The sequence below is a fragment of the Pogonomyrmex barbatus genome, unplaced genomic scaffold, assembly GCF_055798465.1.
Source record: "Pogonomyrmex barbatus isolate J1 unplaced genomic scaffold, ASM5579846v1 scaffold2, whole genome shotgun sequence".
Taxonomy (NCBI): domain Eukaryota; kingdom Metazoa; phylum Arthropoda; class Insecta; order Hymenoptera; family Formicidae; genus Pogonomyrmex; species Pogonomyrmex barbatus.
The window spans coordinates 13,425,898-13,446,577 of record NW_028297116.1 but is presented as its reverse complement, the minus strand read 5'-3'; the positions used below and the strand labels follow the sequence as shown (position 1 = coordinate 13,446,577).

The following is a 20,680-nucleotide window of genomic DNA, read 5'->3' as shown; positions in this document are numbered from 1 at the left end:
GATTATTTATTTTTCTTGTTCAACAAATTTTTTGTAAAATAATCAGTTATTATAAAGATACATTAAATTTATTATAAATTAGCTATTTAAATAAATAATTATTTAAATAATTAACATAAAATGGAAGAGGAAGAACCATTAGATTTTCAAATCGCATTTGATATATCAGATGCAGACAATTGAACTCACTGATGACGAAGCAAATTACGCATACAATGTAAAAAAATGTTATATGTAACGTCGATAATATCTCGGTAAAATATATAAAGAAAAACAATTGAATTTTGAAGAAGTAGTAAGACAAATTCAAGAAGAATTGAAGGAATGAAACAAAGGTTTCGAAATTTTTATCAAAATTTCATCCGATGCTTATGATAAACAATATATGCAAATAAAACTACGTCTTCACAAATCTATTTCTTGCGTAGAGTTGCGATAATAAGATATTATAAAATATAAATATTGATCAATAAAATATATTCATAACATTGCAATAGCTACCGTAAGCACTGCAATAGCTATCGTACGACCAAAATTAAATGAACAATATTTTATAAAAATAATCATTTCTTTATTTGTAACTTGTTTTTAATTCTCTATGGTACTGCATACATTCTTTGATATATCATCAAACATTTGAATATTGTCCAATAAACCCACTATCATTATTAAAATTATGATTATTATTAATAAAAGGAAAGAGAGGCCAATGAACGAGCGAAAATGAAATGACAAAACAAAACAAATTCGAGTAAACAATATTTATTGTAAAAACAATAATTAACAGTGTCACCTTCAATAAATTTGATATTGCACGTTTTAACTTCACGAGGCCTTCTTCAGCAAGTTTTCTTAACAAAAACGATAAAAAACGAAGGAAAATTTTAAATCCATAAAAACTTATGCGTCTGACTATTAACTCTTAATTTCACTCTTATAATTATTATATTTTTCACATTTTTATATATTTTATTTTATATATTTTTCTTTTATCTATTTACGCTTGAATCTAAATGTGTGTTCTACAATTTCACCGAACCAGTTTTTATACATTTACATTCCCTTTCGTTTTTTATCGCTTTTATTAAGAAAAATTACTGAAGAAGGCTCCGCAAAGTCGAAATGGACAATATCAGATTTATATTCAAAGTAACTCTGCTAATTGTTATTTTTACAATAAATATTGTTTATTCAAATTTGTTTTTATCACGTCACTTCGTTTTTGTTTGTTCACTGGTCTCTCTTTCCTCTTGTTAATTTATATGAGCTGTCTGATACAATTTTGCTCTGATGATTATTATTATTATAACAAAAAGTATTTGAAAAGTATAAAACAAGTATTAAAAAGTATTAAAAAGCTCTTATTTCAATAATTATTGTTGCACTGATACTGTACTGACAAACTGTACTGCGTCATATTCACCTTTAACGTTGTTCCGTGCAGCCAGCGGTATGAAACGAGTATGGAGCAAATATATAGAGGTATTTCTCCCTTATTCCAAAAATCCAAAAATGCGATTTCGGAAAATGACTTTATTATATACCGTTGTATTCAGCATAAAATGCTATTGAATTCATATTCTTATAAAGATTTAAAAGTTTTTGAAAATTAGGGGGAGGGGATGGGAGGGCTCGAAAATGTAACATTTTTGAAAAATTCAAATACGTCGTTGTAAAGTGCATTTACAGCCGTATTTCTTTTAATATTCTAAATATAATATATTTTCCCATCTGCATATTATAGATTATACAAAGTTATTATAATTATAAAAGAGCAAGTTTATAGTTAAGCAAGTTATAGTTTATTATATCAGACAAAAAAACAATGAATAAATAATAATTTTTATTAAGTTATATATCGACTATATTTTCTTAAATCATGTATTATGCGAATCCGGAATTATTAAATTCCGACTAATCTACTGATTTATCAAACCTGACTTGCGTGGCTCAATTTTGATCTTGAATCCATCATGTCTTTTCAGAATAATGTCACCTCGCAATTGAAAATCGTCGATCGATTTATTAGAAGTGATACGATAATTTCTCAATATTGTCGATAATAAAACCTTCAGTTTTAGCATAGCGTATTTTCGACCCACGCAGGATCTATGAAAAATACGATTGTTGTCAACAAATGTAATAATATATTTTTATTTACGATATGTTTTTAATTACGATAACTTTTTTCAAAATAATATGTTAACAATATTCTTTGTTTCAAAAACAAACATTTATTGGATTTATATATTTAAATGTGATTTTCTAGTATAACTATAACTGTATACACACACACACACACACACACACACACACACACACACACACACACACACACACACACAGAGAGAGAGAGAGAGAGAGAGAGAGAGAGAGAGAGAGGGGGGGGGAGATGTAAAAAATATTAAATGTTCAGTAAAAAATATTAGATATTAGAAAAATTATTATTAAAAAATACCTTGGTCCAGCACTGAAAGGAATGTAAGCATAATAATGTCTTTGCTGCATTTTTTCCGGTAAGAAGTTGTCTGGATTAAAAACTGTTGCATTTGGATAATATTTGTCTATACGATGCGTCAAAAATTGTACAACCAATACTGTCGTTGATTTTGGAAGAACATAATTGTTTGTAACTGTAATATAAAAAGAATTATATCTCTTTCTTTTAATTTATAAATAAATTTCTAAAGTAATTCACATGATACAGCTAATGTTATTATTAATAATGCGTTTAATTGAATATATGTTTACCTATCTTCACATCTTCATTAAGCTGCCTGGCAATTAGAGGTACTGGTGGGAAAAGTCTCAGAGTTTCAAGAATAACTCTCTCGAGATATTTCATTTCCAAGGTATCTTGGAAAGTACATTGTCTATCGCTATCACCAAAAATTGCGTCCAATTCTTCATGCACACGAGCCTATAGGAGAAAATTATTAACTTAAAAGACCAAGAAAAGGATAAGTTGTTACAATCGTTATCGAAACCAAAAAGTATATCGACTTCTCTCGCAGAGAAACGATAAAGAATGAATATCGCGAAATGCAATGTTGTTGAATTAGTATTTTAATTTAATTTAAATAAATTTAATTTAACGGCAAATTATCTACTTAGATGGGTGACGCGGTCAATGGTAAGAAATTATTTATGAAGATGTGTGCTTCATGTCATACTATGGAAAAAGATGGGAAACATAAGCTAGGTCCTAACCTGCATGGTATCATGGGCAAAACTTGTGGAAGTAGGTGTATTAAATGCCTTAATTGTTTTGTAGATAATAACTCAATCAAAAAAATAATTTAATCAAAAGAAAATTCAGAATAATTTGATTTTAAACGTATCAATAGTTGTTTAATAATATATAATTATATATAATAAATTTCTGATAAATATATAATATTGTCAAACGAGGTAACCATTTAATTAATATATAATTCTTTAATTATTTCTAGCTACTTCAGGATTTAATTTTACAGAAGCTATAAAAGAAAAAGCGATTGTGTGGGATGAAAAGACCTTAAATGAATTTTTAGAATTTCCTCAAAAATTTATTCCGGGAACAAAAAAGACATTTTTCGTCAAAAATGCCGAGGATCGAAAAGATTTGATCGCTTTTCTATCTACTTTGAAGTTTTAATAGAATAATTGTCTACTTGCGACATAAATATGATAATATCAGCTATCGGTGCTTAATCATAAAGAATGATAATAAACGTACTTGAATATCTGGATGACTTCCTAATGCACAAAGTGCAAAACTCGAGCCAGCTGCCGTGGTATCATGTCCCTGTAATAAATCAATAATTAATTCTTTGATAATGTAATTCATTATAACAATAGTAGTTTATAATGCACGAAGTATTTTATAGTAGTTGAAAAAAAATTAAATTTATTTCTAAAACAAAGTTGTCGTACCTCAAACATGATAGTGTTCACTTCCTCCCAAATTTCTTCATCAGTCATTTGCCCAACTTTTTTTAATTCTAACATCATTTCTAAGAAGGCGAGTCGTTTTTTTTCACCTATATCATTCTCATCAATATCGTCAAGATCATCTCTTACATAGTGTAGTTTATAATTAGCAGTATTGTTTTTAGCACTTTCTGTATTTTTTGTCATGACCGAACTTTCCATTAATTTATCATTTTGTGGTTCTTTTTGTTGCTGATTTTTTGCATGTTTTTCTTCGACATCTCTTGCTTTTTCTTTAATCACATTATTTGTCAATGAATGAATAATACTTAATAATTTCTCTTGAAGCTTGGCAAATTTAGAAAATCTGAAGAGTATGTCTGCCCGCAACGATACGTCATAATGTCTTCTGTGCAAAATATCGCTCATTCTACAATCAATTCAAATTATGATGAATATGTTTTCATGATACTTAAATATTTAATAACAAAATGATAGTATAATTTTAAAATAAATACTTCATCACAGCCATAGCATAGTCAAATCCAGTTTTTTTCTTTCCACCCTTCCTAACTCCCATCGCCGTTTCTGTCAAAATGTCAACCGTTACGGCTGATAAGTAATCGTGACAATCGAATTCCTTTCCAATCTGATCGCGAAGTCGTTGCACAAGGTCTATGCTGTTTTCATAAAATAGAGGCACAAACGTTTTCAAAATATTCATATGAAACGTGGGAGCTATCACTTTTCTATGTCTACGCCATTTATCGCCAGTTGTAATCAGTAAACCATCTCCAAGCCATGGTTTAAAAAATCTACGATGAGAATAAAGAGAATTTTTTAAACAAGATCAGAATAATAGGAAAATAATAAATAACAAGAGCGTCTAAAGTAAAATATATGTCTACAGTTATAATATAGATATAAAAGTATAATATAATGTAATATTTTAATTATTTTATTAATTGTTAATTTGATTTCTTACTGATAATCCTGGGATTTATCGATATGCACAGAGCTACTTAAAATTATTTCGATATCTTGTGGATCTATTAAAAAGACAACTGCTTTTGTTCCCAAATATACTCCTATTACCGTTCCATATTTCTCATAATATTCAAGAGCTTTTTCTATTATATCTTCGGGAGCCGCTTTTAAAGTTATTAATGAATGACCAAGAATAGGTACATGTGGTGGAGCTAAAAAAAAAGAAAAAAATAAAAAATTTATTGCAAGTCAACACAATAGAAAATTGTATAGTTAAAAATTATAATCGAAAAAAACATGTTTCTTAAATTAGAAGTTGAAGATATTTTTATTATTAGCGTGTACATACATGGTAACTTTTTTATCAGACGAACAGCTCGAGATGTTTCGATGTAATAATACGCTGCAATTAGTGCTGTGGCAAACACAACCAGCAGCGAAGAAATCATAAATGAAAAATACGATGATGTTACTGGAATCACATCCATTGTGATTTAAAAAGATATATTACGTTGTAATAACGTTACATATATTTTATTTTTTTTTATAATACACTACTCAATATCGTCGTTAAAAGGTATAAAATTCAATCGTAGTTAATGTAACAATACTTTGTTAAAACTATTTTGTTGGCTTAGGCGATTAAAGAAGCGTTTTCACGTTTTAATGGCAAATGCGTTTCTAATCTGTGCGTAACACTGATTGATATTTTATAATCTAAGTCTGGTTCACACAAGAGTTTATGTATTCAGTTTTAATTATACGCTGACCTCACCATTGCATTGTTTATTCATTTCATTTATATCTCACGTGCCGGATGTGAAAATTGCGTCATGCATTCGATTATGAATTTATTAAGTTCACTGGCATTATAATTGCATCTTCATTTATGTTACATATAAATATTAAATTACAAAAGATTTGAATTAAATTAATACTAATTAATACTAATTAATACTAATAAAAAAAACAATTAATTTGTTTAGTAGTAATATTAATTAATCTTTTCAAACGATTAATTAATCTTTTCAAAAGATGAATCAATGGATAAAAATTTATTTAATATAAATTTATTACCGATAAAATTTTCACGTCACCACATATTTAATCTTGTACTGTCATTTACTATTTTTAAGATATGTGTCTTATATATTATGTACGTTTTATATTAATTTCTATATTATTTATTTAGACTTTTAGCACTTTAGACTTTTAGACTTTTAGCAAACTCTTATTTTTTTAAATTATTTATATATATATATATATATATATGTGTGTGTGTGTGAATATATGTCTTGTTTGAAATATGTTATGGTATAGTAATTTAAGTATGTTTTTATAATTTTAATTTGCATATCTAATATTAAACTGTTATTTTAACTCCTAACGTATATTTCAATTTATAAATATTTTTATTTATTAAAATAATATATAATATATATATTAAAATATTTAATAAATTAAATATTTATTAAATTATAATATTAAAATAGTAAATAGTTTCTTACAATATGTTTTTATTTAATTGTGGTATATTGTCACAAAATGAAATAATATTATTGTGATTTTACAATGTAAGCATGACGAGTAAAATTCAATTATGCATACGTAACAATGTTAAACGATTAATGTTCGTCAATATGGAAATATACAGACGTAGCGATAAATGAAGGCATTCTAATAGGTGACCGGAAAATTGACCTATCGACATAATAAAGTGGAAGAAGGCATTAGAAGACTGAATATGCAGAAGTAAAAAATGCGAAGTAAAAATGAAAAATACGAAATAGAAGTGAAAAATACGAATCCTGATTCTTTTATTACATGTGAAAATGTTAGTGTATTATAATTATCTTTCAAATTTTAAATTACTGTAAGTTTTATATAATGAGGCAAAATATTTTTAAGATTTATTAACATATTGTAAAAGGGAAGCAGAGCAAGTTATAAAAGAAAGATTATTTAAATTATAATGTAAATATATTTATATATATTTATATGTAAATATATTTTTTATGCAAATTTTAATTTGATCGAAAAAAGATAGCGGCGCAAAATATTAAAAATTGAATCAATACAAAATTATGTTTGGAAGAATAAAATATATGTAATAAATCATATTTAATATTGATTACATATAAAATTTAGTTTATTTTTTTTAATTTTTTTATTTTGAAAGTTTTTGTAAAATTCTTAATATATTTAATTAACTTTATAATTAATTTATAATTTATAATTTATAATTAATTTATAATAGTACAGATTATTAAAATAAAACTATGATATACATAATTAATATAAAATGTATTTTAAATATTCCATAAAAAGATATATCAAATACAAGATCATAGAATACTTATTTAAAACTTAATTAAGGCATTGATATCTACAAGAACGTCAATGTGACGCTTATGGCAATGAAATATCTAATCCGCATGTAATTTACAGTAAATCCTAAAATACTTGATGCTTTCAGTATTTCCATAATATTTTATATTAAGTTGAATAATAAAATGATTCAGTTTTGTAACGCACTTGTAAGTAAAATTTACAACAATTAGATATATATTCATTATAACTCATTATGTTCTTGAAAATGTATAGTTGCGAAAAGCATATTATAATAATCACATAGGTTATATATTATGTATATATATTCGCAACAATTTTGTTGTTCTTGTTAGGCAATTGTACTTTTTTAAATAATATTAAATAGTACTTCCTGGTGGGGATGAAAATAATATTTTTTGAAGAATAATTAATTACAATTGATCGAAATTGAAGCTGTGATCGCGCTGTTTTATTTCATATGGTATAAATACGTAAATATACATATTCTTTTAGCACGCTGTCAAGTATTTTTTCAAAAAGTTCATTAAAAATTATTTAATAATTATTTTATTACCAATATCGTAAACAATATAATAACGGATGACTATTTTTATTATATAAATAGATTATAATATCGCAAACAGGTAGAAAGATTTCATGTATATAAAATACATTTCATGTGTGAATAGTAACTCTTATATATTAATATTTTAAATATTTCGTCAAAAATTTCGAGTATAAAAAAAATATAAATATTAATATAACTTATCGCCTACGATTAATTAAGGCACTTATGTACAAATTTTTTTGATTGTGTATCGCAGTATCAAGTCGATTTACAAAGCGTCTGCCTACAGGGTGTACCAAAAGTTTAACAAAGTCAAAGATGAGGAAATGATACAAGACACTATATAGAATATATAATATATATAAACTATTTCTATATTGTTTAAATTAATGTATTGTAACATAATATATAATATTATATAATTATATACTATTTATATATATTATTAATATATATTATTTATATATTTGTACATATTTTCTTGTAATATTTATCAGAGACGATTAAAAAAGTTTAAAGCGTGAATTATATTGTGCTCTTGGGTTTTTTCCGTTTTTATAGTTAATTGTGTTCATTTGGGTGACAACCATTTCATGACTACTCTTTCGTTTTAATTAACATGAAAGATGACAGATACATGTACTATCTCACATTAAAAATTATTATTAATAAATTATTCATTTAGTTATTAATCAATTTTCATTCAGAATATTCATAACTGACATAACTGATATATCATCATTAATTTTTATGGTTGAGTTCATCAACTGGATACAGAATTATATCTTTACTTTATAGTACCATTGAAGATGACTTAAATTTGAGTCGAAACGTTTGGAACTTTTATCAATAAATGAATCATTAAATCGAAAGTATAATTGCGCATCGTTTATAGACCTGATTCTCAATTACCCTACATGTTTCCCATTGTTGTAACGCCGAGAATCATTTTTAATATAAAAATTTTCAATGCAAATATTTGAAATCATTATATATTATTGAAATCACTATAAATTTTCGATGCAAATATTTGAAATCACTATAACCAATATAAAATAAAGTTCATATATATTATATATGTAATTATATAATGCGTAACTATAAAATTACAAAATTCTCTGTATCATCTCCTCATTGAATATATGACTCTTTATAAGTATATCTTATGTACTGTTGCCCCTGAATTATCTTAAATATATATAACATGTTAAATTGTGCAATAATAAACACACGACGCAATAAATATTCTATAAACATTGGCTTTAAATAAGAATGTCATGTTTTATCTTTCAAATCTTAAACACATTCATTGTAAAAGTTTAATAAAATAATGTATCGATAATAAGATAGCGTAACGATTGATGATATTGGTACAACAAGAATTTTTGTTTCTATTCTACAGTACGTCACGCATGTCTATTTACTTCAATTTTACAGTTCCGCGCAGTAAACGATTTCATATAAATATAATTATCTTTATGATATATAATTAAAATTAATTGTACTTGTTGTGATATAAATAGCCAAAAAATAAGTATTTTTTCTCTGGAAGCGCAAAACAACAGCTAAAGAGAATTGAAATATTTCTCTCTATTGTTCTTAAGAAAACGATTGATTAGTACAGTCAAAAGTATGCATGGATAACGGTACTCCAATTTGTAATACTTTATAAAATTGATGAATCCATATATAAATAGAAAAATTTTGTAAAACTTACAGGAGTTTTAAAATATAATGCAAATAAGTAATAAAATGAGATATGATGTAATATTAAGTATTATTGTTATAGACAAATAAACATACTGTTCTTATTAAATAAAAATGTAGCATCCATAACTTTCACATTCTGTTGGTTATCCTAAAGACAAGATATAATAATAAGCAGATCAACTTAATGGTCAAATACTCGTAACAAGTAAGTACGATTTTCCGACTTTTGCTATCAATCACAATGCGTTCATATTTACGACGTCATAACAATAATGTTATATATTTTTGAAAAGATCTTCATCCTGGTCTAGTGAGATCATGCGAAATTTGATCGAAATCTATTATATTAATGGACTCCGAATTTTGTGGCAAATATTGACCTTTCCTAGTTGGAATCTGTAACTGAAAAAAATTATAAATTAATATTAATATTTAATATATATAATATACATATATTGATTATTACATTAGTTTCAGATATAAAATTTATGTTAAAACACGTGAATAAATTTCATCTTTTTATATACAAAATGATTAAAATTCTTATTACTTTTTGAGAATTAATCATCCATAGTTTGTAAGGTGGATTATTCTGTATTTTTATCATAGAAATTTTGTATTACCCTCCTCTTTTATAGCGCATAACGTTTTATCTCAGGATATATCATGAAAATCTGCGTGTGCGAAAATTTCCTTCCTTGCGACAACCGTTATTATCCAAGATACCCATGAACCCTTGTTGAAGATTTATATCGAAAGAAAACAGTTTCCATCACAATTTCGTGATCCTGCGAGTAAGGGAACGAAGAAAGATCCCGTCTATCCTCGAGAGATCCTTTGTCCCGTCTCGCTATTGTGTTCCGTCACTGGATCGCGCGGATCCTCGTTTAGCTGTATTGGAGAAGAATTAAATTCGGAAACGAACGGACGAATCGTCGCGAACATCCCGTAGATTCCGGATATATCGTGGGAAAAAACGCATGTACAAATAATGTGGCAAATCCTCATTTTTCTTTGGAAGAAAGAATCGGGAGGCACAGAAGGAACAGGATAGTTTCGGTATAAGAAAAAAAAATGTCAGAAATTCTTGCTTTTCATGGTATACATTGAATTATAGGATACTATAAAAAATAATCTGTAACAGAAATATATAATTATAACAAATACCATGCAATTTATAAAAAAATCGTTAGTCCCAAATACTATATAAAGTAATATAATATATAGCAGTATTATCATTCCATTAATAATGTACTGCAATTAACTTGAATTATCATACAAAATTATATAAGATGAATTATAAAAATATTTAATTGTTAATTTCAAAGAGTTGATATCTTTTAATAAAAATGTATGGAATGTGGAATGTGGAATGTGGAATGTGGAAATGTATGGAAATATATATATTGTATATATATTTCTATATATGTACAATTTTTAAAATATATATTTTAATTAAGCTATTAATTAAATATACGTAAATTTTGGCGAATTGCACATATCCATTGCATTGTCATCTTTTTTTAAATCAATCTTTACGATGCTTCATAAAGGTTTGGTAAAGAAATGTCTTTCTCTCCATAATCGTAAAGATACCGATAAAGAAAGCTTGAGGAAAACGTGTGTGGTATGTAAGTGGTAAGTGATAAATTAAAGGATCTACCACGCCCGTACTTTTAAGATCCTAAGAAGAACCGACATGAAGTGTCTTGTGGTGAAGTATTTGTCGTCTCTCGAATCTGGAAGTCTTCAGACTTATTCCCTTTTATCTGACTCATATCTCATTTTGATAAATGAAAAAAGAGCGTGCGTTTTAAGTTATAACTTTAAATTTTTGCTGTTAAAAAAACTTATAAAATTATTTATTTTAGTTAAATTAAATTCGTACAAGAATTTAATCAAGACTATATATTAAAGTTAAGAAAAATTTTATTGAAAAATTTATGTATTAAATTTTTAAATATGATAAAATATAATAAAATTATATAATTAAACAAAAATGGAATGCCTATAATATATATATTTTTATAATTACACTAAAATAACTGATAATTAAAAAATCGCGGATTCAGTAATACTAAAATTGGCTTCAAACCGTCACTATCGTTTTAAAACTGTCGTGCTACTATGCTGGTAATGTTTATTGATAAGATAACTAACATGCGGGTTCCACCAGCATAATTATTCGTTGGATTCTTTGTTCCATGTTCTAAATGTCTGTGAAATAAGCTGAACTGAAGGCGAAAAATGACGATTGCTATAAACTTGGTTGCGTGCTTATTTTACTATGCAATTTGCAATAATTTGATAATGGTTTTCATTTAAATTATATATTATTTTCAAAAGATAATTAAAAAAAAATATTTTCTCGATATTTTCAATAAAAGAAACAAGAAATTTCTTTTAAATATTTATAATATAAATATAATAATATTCATATATATATATATAATAATAATATTCATATATAAATTACAAACAAATTATTAAGTTGTAAAAAAAGAAAGTATTTATCTCTTTACACTGCAAGATATCAGAATTTCAGATATCTTGGGATATGTACATGAAAATTCAGGATTTTTAAAATTCATTCTGTTTGCTTTCTAAGGAATCTGTGTAATTAAACGAAAAGTTACTCTTCTTTTTTTTTTTTTTTTTTTATACAATAAATATTTATGGACTGCTTCTACGGTCGAAGAAGATCTGAGAAAAATCCTCACAATTACATGGCCGCAGCACGGCCGTATCTCATATTTAATCTCTATAATACGTTTCAATTACTGAAGCGAGACGCGGTCATTACTTACTGCAACATTTAGCTCACGGCTTTCCGGCCACCCCTGCACACGTTCCTACCCCGAAGAACTCCCGTGTCCAACGCGACGTTACGCCACTTCGATTAATTATCTTGATTATCGTGGATTATCTCGCGTTTAATTCGCGCATAACGCATTTCCGTTATCGATGTAATATGTTATTCAAAAAAGGGGATTTAATTGGACTGCCCGCGGCTCGGATGAGAAGGACCCGGGCTCTCTCACCTCGCGAATTAACACGCGGTGTTACGACTTAGGCCTCGTCTGCCCCTCGCGAGAGGCGAATCAAGCGAGGAAGAAAACCGGCATAGCGGTCGCACGCACCGATATACGTGACCGGGAGCAGAGTAAGGAATTTATTAAATTAATTTGACGCGACGACGCATCTCGTAAACTTCGTAGATGACCTCACTTTATAATTGTCGAGAATTACTTGCTGGCTGCTCATTCCAAGCCCTCGCGCGCCTAAAACCTAAAGCTCCTTACTCCCTATGCTTCTTGTCATGCCGCGATATGTTTCTGTAATAACTATATCTTCGCCAAAAGAAGATATACATGAGAAAAGCGCGTTGCGTCTGTTGAAACAAAAGAGATGAAATTTTATCAAATTTAATAAAATCTAGAAAATTTCTTAAGAACAATTAAGATGGCATTGAATTGATGGCAAATTGGTATATTATTTTTAACGAATTAAAATAACGAGTTCACTTCCATATATTTATTTAAAAAGAGTTTCTTAAAAATATTTTGCCAATAATGACGAGAGTATTAACGAGAATATTTTCAAGAGGAAAAGTTCCGTGCGAAGCGTTTCACGGTTTATGACTCGACTTTTTTAAATTGTCATGCCGCGCATATGTCAGCGGCAGCGGCAATTCAGCTTCCGTCGCCCTTCAGTCGATCAACGTATGTGCATCCAACACTATGCCGGTCTGCGTGTACGGCACGTGGGCGCTACGCACGTTTCTAAGGAAACCGCGACGTCTATTTGTGGCACGGCGACTGGCACCGTCCGCCAGCTGATTTTTTTCCCTCGGTTGCAAGTCCAGAATCGAATGCATCGGTTATCGCTTTGCAATCGTTCTTTCTCTCTATGAAATATATTCATTTAAAATTTGCTATGCTCATACAAAAATTGAAACGTAAGTACAAAGTTCTATAAAAGTCTTATAAATAAAAAAAAATAAAATATAACGTTCTATGATTTTTTTAAAGAAAATTTAATTTACTTCATTATTTTTTAATTTGTCCGTATTATGTATTTTTATACATGCAAAATAAATTGCACATTGTGTACATAAGTAAATATAAACTAAAAATCAATAAGGTTCGATCTCTTCTATTAATCTTTAATTCAATCTTTACTTCTATTTTAATTTTCGGATAAATATTTTATAAAGATGTCGAAAAGTATTTAAAAGATATTTTATCGCACTGTTCACGTGCATTTCGATTTAAAATTCCTTTAAGTGGATCTTTGAAAAAGAAGTAGCTCAATCGTGAAACGAACATGTGTCAGATATCCATGGGAATTGATGACCAGCAATTGGAAACCAAGAAGATTGAGGAAGGTCTGGTTGCGAGATATTTCAAGAAGAATATCCAACATATGGCTAGACGTTCCGCCACTTCCGTTCGTGGTTGCACGCTTTTAAGATGACACACCATGATCCACCACCAGCCATGTGTCCCCCAAATTGCATACTGTAGACCATTAAGGTTACTCTGACCTTCGATGCATGAAGTTCGAGCACAAATATGATAGAGAAACAAAATGGAAGTTGCAAAAATGAATCTATCCAAACTTTTTCTTTTATCGAGAAGAAATCTAGAATTTAGATAGAACTTAAATCATCATTATTCATTGAAATAATAGCAATTATTATTATGAATAATTTTATTGTTATAAATAATATCTAAAAACAATCTTTTTATTATTGTGAGGATTAAATAGAGAAATTGTCAAATATAGGAAAAGCAATATTTTCATATATTATTAAAATATTATATAAAAATTTGATATTTTTCTTCTTGATAAGAAGATATATCGGTATAAAGATTCTTCTTTACTCTCTAAACGAGAGGGTTCTTGATGAGATAAAAAACGTAGAAGAGACCATGACATCCAAGTGTCATGTCGGCACGTACTTTGCAAAGTGGTTTCGGTGCGTAGAGTTTATTTTCGGGCTCGACACCGACGTAGCACGTGTTCGGAACGAAGCGTTGAACACGAGTTTCCACTTGGCGGCATTTCCGCGACGCGGGTATCACGTGTGCATTCTGAACGCATCGAACATGTAAGTCACGACACCCGTCCAAATACCGACATCCTTATCACATTTGTCGTTTTTGCGAAAGACATTTGTCCTGTTATTGCGCCAAAATCGAGCGTCTCTAATTTTAACTAATTTATCTTCTATTGTTTCACAGTTAATAAGAAAAATTGAAGATACACAATGTTGTAAAAATATGATTTTCCATTAACAATAATATCATTTGATGATATAATAATACAATTTAATAAGTCTATTTAAGAAATTTACATGGCAGAAATTATCGAGTTATAGCCGTCTCGTTTGAGCGTTCGCAATTTTTTTCCGTAATTTATTGTCGTCGGCTCAATGTCTCCCAACTTGAACAGACAACTTGAGTTAAACTCGTCGAGAACTCACCTATGGTTACGCGTGCGTCATCCGTTGCGTGTGCTGTTGATGGACGAGTCTACCCTGTTCCTGTTCCCACCAGCTGACGACGTCCATGAATTCCCCCGTCTCGGTGATCTCTTGCTTGTAATAGAGGGCCCCGGAGAAGGTTTCCGGACTGGTCGCATAGACAGTCACACCCTCTTCGCTATCCCCAGCACCGCTATAGGGTGATAAAATCTGCGGTTCCAGATTCTCCTCGTTTTGTGCATAATATTCTGAAGGCGGTGAGGCCACCGAATTTGGAGACAATCTGGAGAAATTCTGTCCACTGGTTATCGTTTGCGGTTCTAGATTTTCTTCGTCCCCCACCGAGGATGCGTAGTAGTCACGTGGGGATGAAATAGCCGTCCGATTAGGGGATAATCTATGAGAAAGAAGAAATAAAATTAAAATATGCTATATTAATATAACATAATTATCCATAATTATTTTATAAAGTAAAACATAATTATGTATTAAAGTATTAAATATGCAAAGTGTCTTTTTTTATATTTCTATTCGTATTCGCCTTTTTTCATCCGTTCTTTCAATTTAATATTAAAAATTTACCTGGCTAATGCAATTTTCGATTTGGTAGCACTTTCATCCTCTTCTTCATCCAATTGCTCTCTGTCGTCGTCTTCTACGGCTAGTACGTCATCTTCAAGAACGAGTCTTTCGCCAGAGCCGTTATGAGTTGAAGAAATAACGCTATTGGTCGGAGAAGGAGCGCACTGTGTACCGGCAGCGATCTTGGAGTCATATTCGACGCCGTCAGCTTCAGCCAGCAGTCTTTGAAGACCTCTGATATATTCTACAGCCATTCTGAGAGTTTCCACCTTTGATAACTTCTTACCTCTATCGCCATAACCAGCGGCAATGTGGCTCGGAATGTGTTGTCGCAATGTAGCAAATCCATTGTTCACTTGTTTCACGCGATTTCTCTCTCTTGCATTTCTTCGGGCAACAGCAACAGGGGGTGGTTGTCCATTCTTGCCATGTTTCTTCAATCTGGAGGGATCATACGGGGGTAATACTGTTGTGGAATTCGTTGCGTTGTTATTGATGCTGTTTTTCGGGACTATCAACGTTGATTGATTGCCGATGATATTGTTCTCGTTATCTTGCAACGTTCGTAGCAACATTAATTGTTCTTGATCGTTGCCGTTTATCTGTACTCTGTTGCAAAACACTGTTACTCCCATGGTTGCCATTGTGCTCGTTTCAAGGAGTGCTTTTGGTGATACAGAATAAGTTCTTAGAATGTATGAACTATCATCGAAGTTTTGCAGCCTTGTTCCAAGCTGGAAAAATTAATTCCATTCATAAAGTTTAACATTTGAAATAATTTTCTAATCAAATATAATAAAGAATTATTATCGATGAATTTATTGAATAGTAAATAAATCTAATTGGTCGAAATAATTAAAAAATTTGATAAAAATGGAAACAATTAATAATAATTAATAATATTTTTATATCTTATGTTAAAATTATACTTTAGATCTTGATAAATTAAATTCCACGAAGTATTGGGTTTTATATATTATAACGCGTAATTTCCACAATAGTGTTGATTAAACGAGCTGCGTGAGGACACACAGCAGACCGGTCGATAAACGACACTAATGCTTGTCGAGGACGAGCCTAATTGCCGGGCTTATAAATAAAATACTCTCTTATAGAAGACAAAGACGATTATCGACGCAGACCGTTCGACGACGCTACGATTGAGTATCAATTCGAATCTGGGTCAAACTTGTCGTATCCATAAAAAGTTTATAAATATTTTAGGTGTAAATATAACGCTTTTTCTGAAATTAATAATAACTTTTATTTTTTTGTGTTTATGAGTTTGTGTTTATGAAAACATGCTTTTAATTTTTAATTCTTTTACTTTATATAGATTTGTATTTCTTCCAAAAAGCTTACAATTCAAAGTAAGAGTACATGAATATTTTGCTGTAGTCTCTTACAAGAGCTTATAGCTTCTTCCTTTACTAACTCATGAAATTGATGACCCAAACCGAGATCTAATTGTCTCACTGCCGGTCGCCACGGCTTAAGTAAAGCATGAGGTCACCGTCTATTCTTCTCCACGACGGTCGTCGACTCCTCGGAAACTATTATCGAGACCTTTCAAAACAAATCTGTTGCAAATTGTCTGCGTATTTTTAACAGAAAATGTTTTTCTATCCAATATTCAATCCTCTACACATCGTCCGTATTCGATTGAGTCCCGAATTTTTTTTCCCGAAAGAGACTTCGAATTAAAATGGTAGAGCTACTAATTATAAAACACGATTTAATTTATTTTTAATTAAAAATAATTTATACAATATAAACCATTGCTACTATTACATCAATTATCATTATATGAGTTATGAAAGACGGTATATTTTTAAAGTGACATGGCTTCCCAATTAAATACTCACCCAAGATCAAGGTGACACTTGATGAAAATACTCTCTAACCCTTGTCATGAAGATAAATTATTTCGATGATTCGATAATACACATTTGTTGACGTTTGTTTATATAGACATACAATAACAGTCTCGTACAAAACAGTACAAAATGAAAATATCACTAGGGAAGAATTGAAGGCACTTAAATTTTAATAATTTATCTGCTTATGTTGTCTTTCATCGATATCTTCTCATTCGATACTATCGATTGCAACACTTTTCTTCTTTATTAAAACGTTGATCTACATACTGCATGTCGCACTTGCAATGGACATAAATATTGAATTACGATCCAGATTTCGATCACGAACTCGATTGTATCATCCACTATAAATTGTTTATATTAAAGGCACTGCGGACATTTAAATAGTTAGTTATTAATATCGATACAATATGAATGCAGGACCGTTTTGTATTTGAATCTTCTTGGCACGGTAATATCAATGTAAAAAGATCAGGACTTATTTTCTTTGTATTTTAAATTCTCAACGGCACATATATAAATCACAATTAACATATATTATTTTTCTATAACAATCTATTTTTGATGTCCAGTATATACGTAAAAGATTCTCTCAGATTCTCTTTAACTGTATGCACTCAAGTAATCCATTCGTTTGAAAATCTTCATTTTTCACACTCCTCCTCACTCTTCACTTGCGACCAAAAACGATTCACATGGATCATATAGTGAACAATCCGGCTCACGTCGACCTACGAAACGGAGCGTTAACAGAACGGAAATATCGAGGGTGCTCTTAAGAGTACAAAGGCTCCTGGGACTAGTTGGAAGCTCGCGCTAGCTGTTGCTAGAAGGGAGATTTTCACGATCGCGTATCACCAGCACCTCTGTTCGCCGATCATGCCTTCGTGGTATGCACTACATGGCGTCCGCTTCGAGAATGAGCGCGGACATCGATAGATGGGTTACGTTTCAGCATTTTGCCGTACCGCGCCAAGTTGGGTCGCGGGGTTGGAACGAAAAGGGAGAAGGGCGCCCGCGTGTGTGAGAGGGAGCGAAACCATAAAAGGGAAGGGAACAGACGAGGAGAGAGAAAGAAATAGTGGGGATTTTCAGCACGCGCCGCAGCCCCTCGTTTCTTCTCCCCCGGAACTGAAAAAGGGGGACCGCGCCATATGCCGGGGGAGAGAGCGTGTGCCGGTTGTGCTACTACGTGTGTGGGTCTACGGCCCAGCAATAAATGTGTGGCGTACATTGGTGCGTGTGTACGTGCGTACGTGAGTGCGTGAGTGCGTGCGTACCTTGCCCGCAATTACCGCTTCTTGTACTGGTGGCATCGGCCGTAGAGAAGACTATACGAAAGACAAAGTGATCCTGGTAATCTAATGCGTAATTGAACGGCGGTCGATACGCGATTAAAGGGGGGGGGCCGTATTATTATGTACTTTGGCCCTTATTGCCCTACGATGGTACGCGTGCCGACGGCGGAGTAATATTATTAGGTAGTCATGTTTATATTGTTAGTCTACTTAACGCCCATCTTTATTCGGTATGTTCTATACTTGTGTAAAAAAAATATTACATTCTATTAATATTACCTTCTTCGTCATCAAGATACATAAAATTGCTTATGCTTTTTGATTAATATTATTACGTAGAATTTTAAATTTTACAAAATTCCATGGACAATATATTGCAGAATCTATATAACTGTTTGTAGTATAATTATTATTTATTTAATGAATTATTCTTGTTGAATATTGCGACATAATGATGATCAAAGATTACGTAGATCCTCATGCTAGATATCCGCATGAAACAAATTGCGTTCTATGATTTGCATTTTTTTCTACAGTAACAGACCGCTTTTAATCTTTACTGTTGTATGACATGTATCTACATGTCGTATCATATAACACATGAAAGAAGTATGCGTGTTTGCTATAAATAAAAATGAGTAAAATATTTTATCTTTTATAACAGCATTACAGATAGAGAAATGGTGTAATAAGGCTTTGGCATAGTTCATAATGTAACAATTTGCATATTTTTGCTCAAATAATACTGAGCTTTACACTTTAATCTTCTACGAGAAAAAAATTCGATAAAATAATTTGATTCCACCTGGCATATTTCCTATTGCGGCAAAAGACAGGAAGAACCACACTCGTTCGTTGCGTCGCGGAAGTTTCGTGTTTCGGGGCGGTACGCTCGTGAGAGAGACATACCAAATGCGAAATATGATTTTTGTTCCGGAAAAAATAAAAAAAGACCAGTTCTAAAATTATCTACTAGCGGATATTCCGTTATTTAAGTGTCTTGTGTTTTATTTTATAAAATATCTTTTAATTGATTGGATTGATTTTTAAAAGCACTTTATTTTAAAAGAAAAAAATAAAAAGATAGGAAGGGAGAAAAATTGATTTATAAAATGCCAAGATTTATTTTTACGTTAAATAATTGGGAATTACCGCAGTTGTGATGCAAAATAGCGATTGAGATTTGAATTAGAGCGTACCTAACTGTAAATTTTATGCGCATACGTAAATTATAATTTAGGAAGCAACTGCGATAAAAAGCTTTTCATACCAGGGGCTGTACTGATTATGCCGAAGGGATCGGAGGGTTCAGTAGGATTCGACCTAGATCTAGTCTGCATTTGTGCACCCAAATCTGAGAGCTAAACCTAAACCCTAAACCAACCGTGCGATTAAAACGAAGGTCCGAATTTATAATACACATTATGTAAACTGGATCTCTCTACAAAACGTTGCGCGCAGAATTTTAATTTTACGTCTATGAAACGTATAATATTATTTATTAAAAAGTGATAAATGTCTGAGGTTCAGAATATTATACGCTCATAAATCGGAGTTAATATTTTATAAAATCTTGAACTGCAGTTATCAATTTTGTAGGATAGAAGGAAATCATTTTCCGTTTCACGTAACAGCTGGGAAAAATCTGTTTATGGGAATAACATGGTATGGCGTTGTGGTTTTTCCATATACAAGAAAGATCCTCTCTTCCCGTAAGGGATTAACGCAATTCGTGTGCAAACGGTTTGCACGTGACACCGATTAGTTCTCAACAGTGGTTAAGACGGTGATTTATGAAATCTTTCTCGGGGATAATATTTCTGTTCTCACGTCCTCATTATTTTCATTGAAAACGGGAAAGGATCAATCCTCACATATGACGCTCGTTAGCGACGATGGGGGATATTTTCTTTGAGTAAAGTGA

At 30.5% G+C, this 20,680-nt stretch overlaps 3 protein-coding genes across 4 annotated transcripts; 1 reads left to right on the top strand and 2 right to left on the bottom strand.

Moving 5' to 3' along the window:
* Positions 1 to 1,678: 1,678 nt before the first annotated feature.
* LOC105428432 (cytochrome P450 4g15-like) lies at positions 1,679 to 5,634 on the bottom strand. The gene is made up of 8 exons (XM_011640761.3): positions 5,249 to 5,634; positions 4,898 to 5,111; positions 4,431 to 4,727; positions 3,916 to 4,342; positions 3,719 to 3,787; positions 2,752 to 2,920; positions 2,459 to 2,633; positions 1,679 to 2,109 (listed from the first exon to the last, which is right to left on the bottom strand). Exons 1-8 carry the CDS (start codon positions 5,385 to 5,387, stop codon positions 1,920 to 1,922), a joined length of 1,680 nt encoding a protein of 559 aa, XP_011639063.2. The 5' UTR covers positions 5,388 to 5,634; the 3' UTR covers positions 1,679 to 1,919.
* On the top strand, positions 3,115 to 3,637 carry LOC105428431 (cytochrome c, testis-specific-like). Its single transcript, XM_011640760.3, has 2 exons — positions 3,115 to 3,241; positions 3,453 to 3,637. Exons 1-2 carry the CDS (start codon positions 3,115 to 3,117, stop codon positions 3,635 to 3,637), a joined length of 312 nt encoding a protein of 103 aa, XP_011639062.1.
* Positions 5,635 to 7,184: 1,550 nt separating the features above from the next.
* Positions 7,185 to 18,597, bottom strand: LOC105428434 (uncharacterized). 2 transcript variants are annotated; one of them, XM_089076312.1, is made up of 4 exons: positions 17,444 to 18,597; positions 15,579 to 16,312; positions 14,997 to 15,393; positions 7,185 to 9,910 (listed from the first exon to the last, which is right to left on the bottom strand). In XM_089076312.1, the coding sequence occupies exons 2-3, from the start codon at positions 16,220 to 16,222 to the stop codon at positions 15,003 to 15,005; spliced, it is 1,035 nt and encodes a 344-aa protein (XP_088932438.1). In that variant the 5' UTR covers positions 16,223 to 16,312; positions 17,444 to 18,597; the 3' UTR covers positions 7,185 to 9,910; positions 14,997 to 15,002. The 2 variants fall into 2 exon arrangements, with proteins under 2 accessions (XP_088932438.1, XP_088932439.1); XM_089076313.1 differs by lacking the exon at positions 7,185 to 9,910 and adding an exon at positions 9,956 to 10,399.
* Positions 18,598 to 20,680: the final 2,083 nt, after the last annotated feature.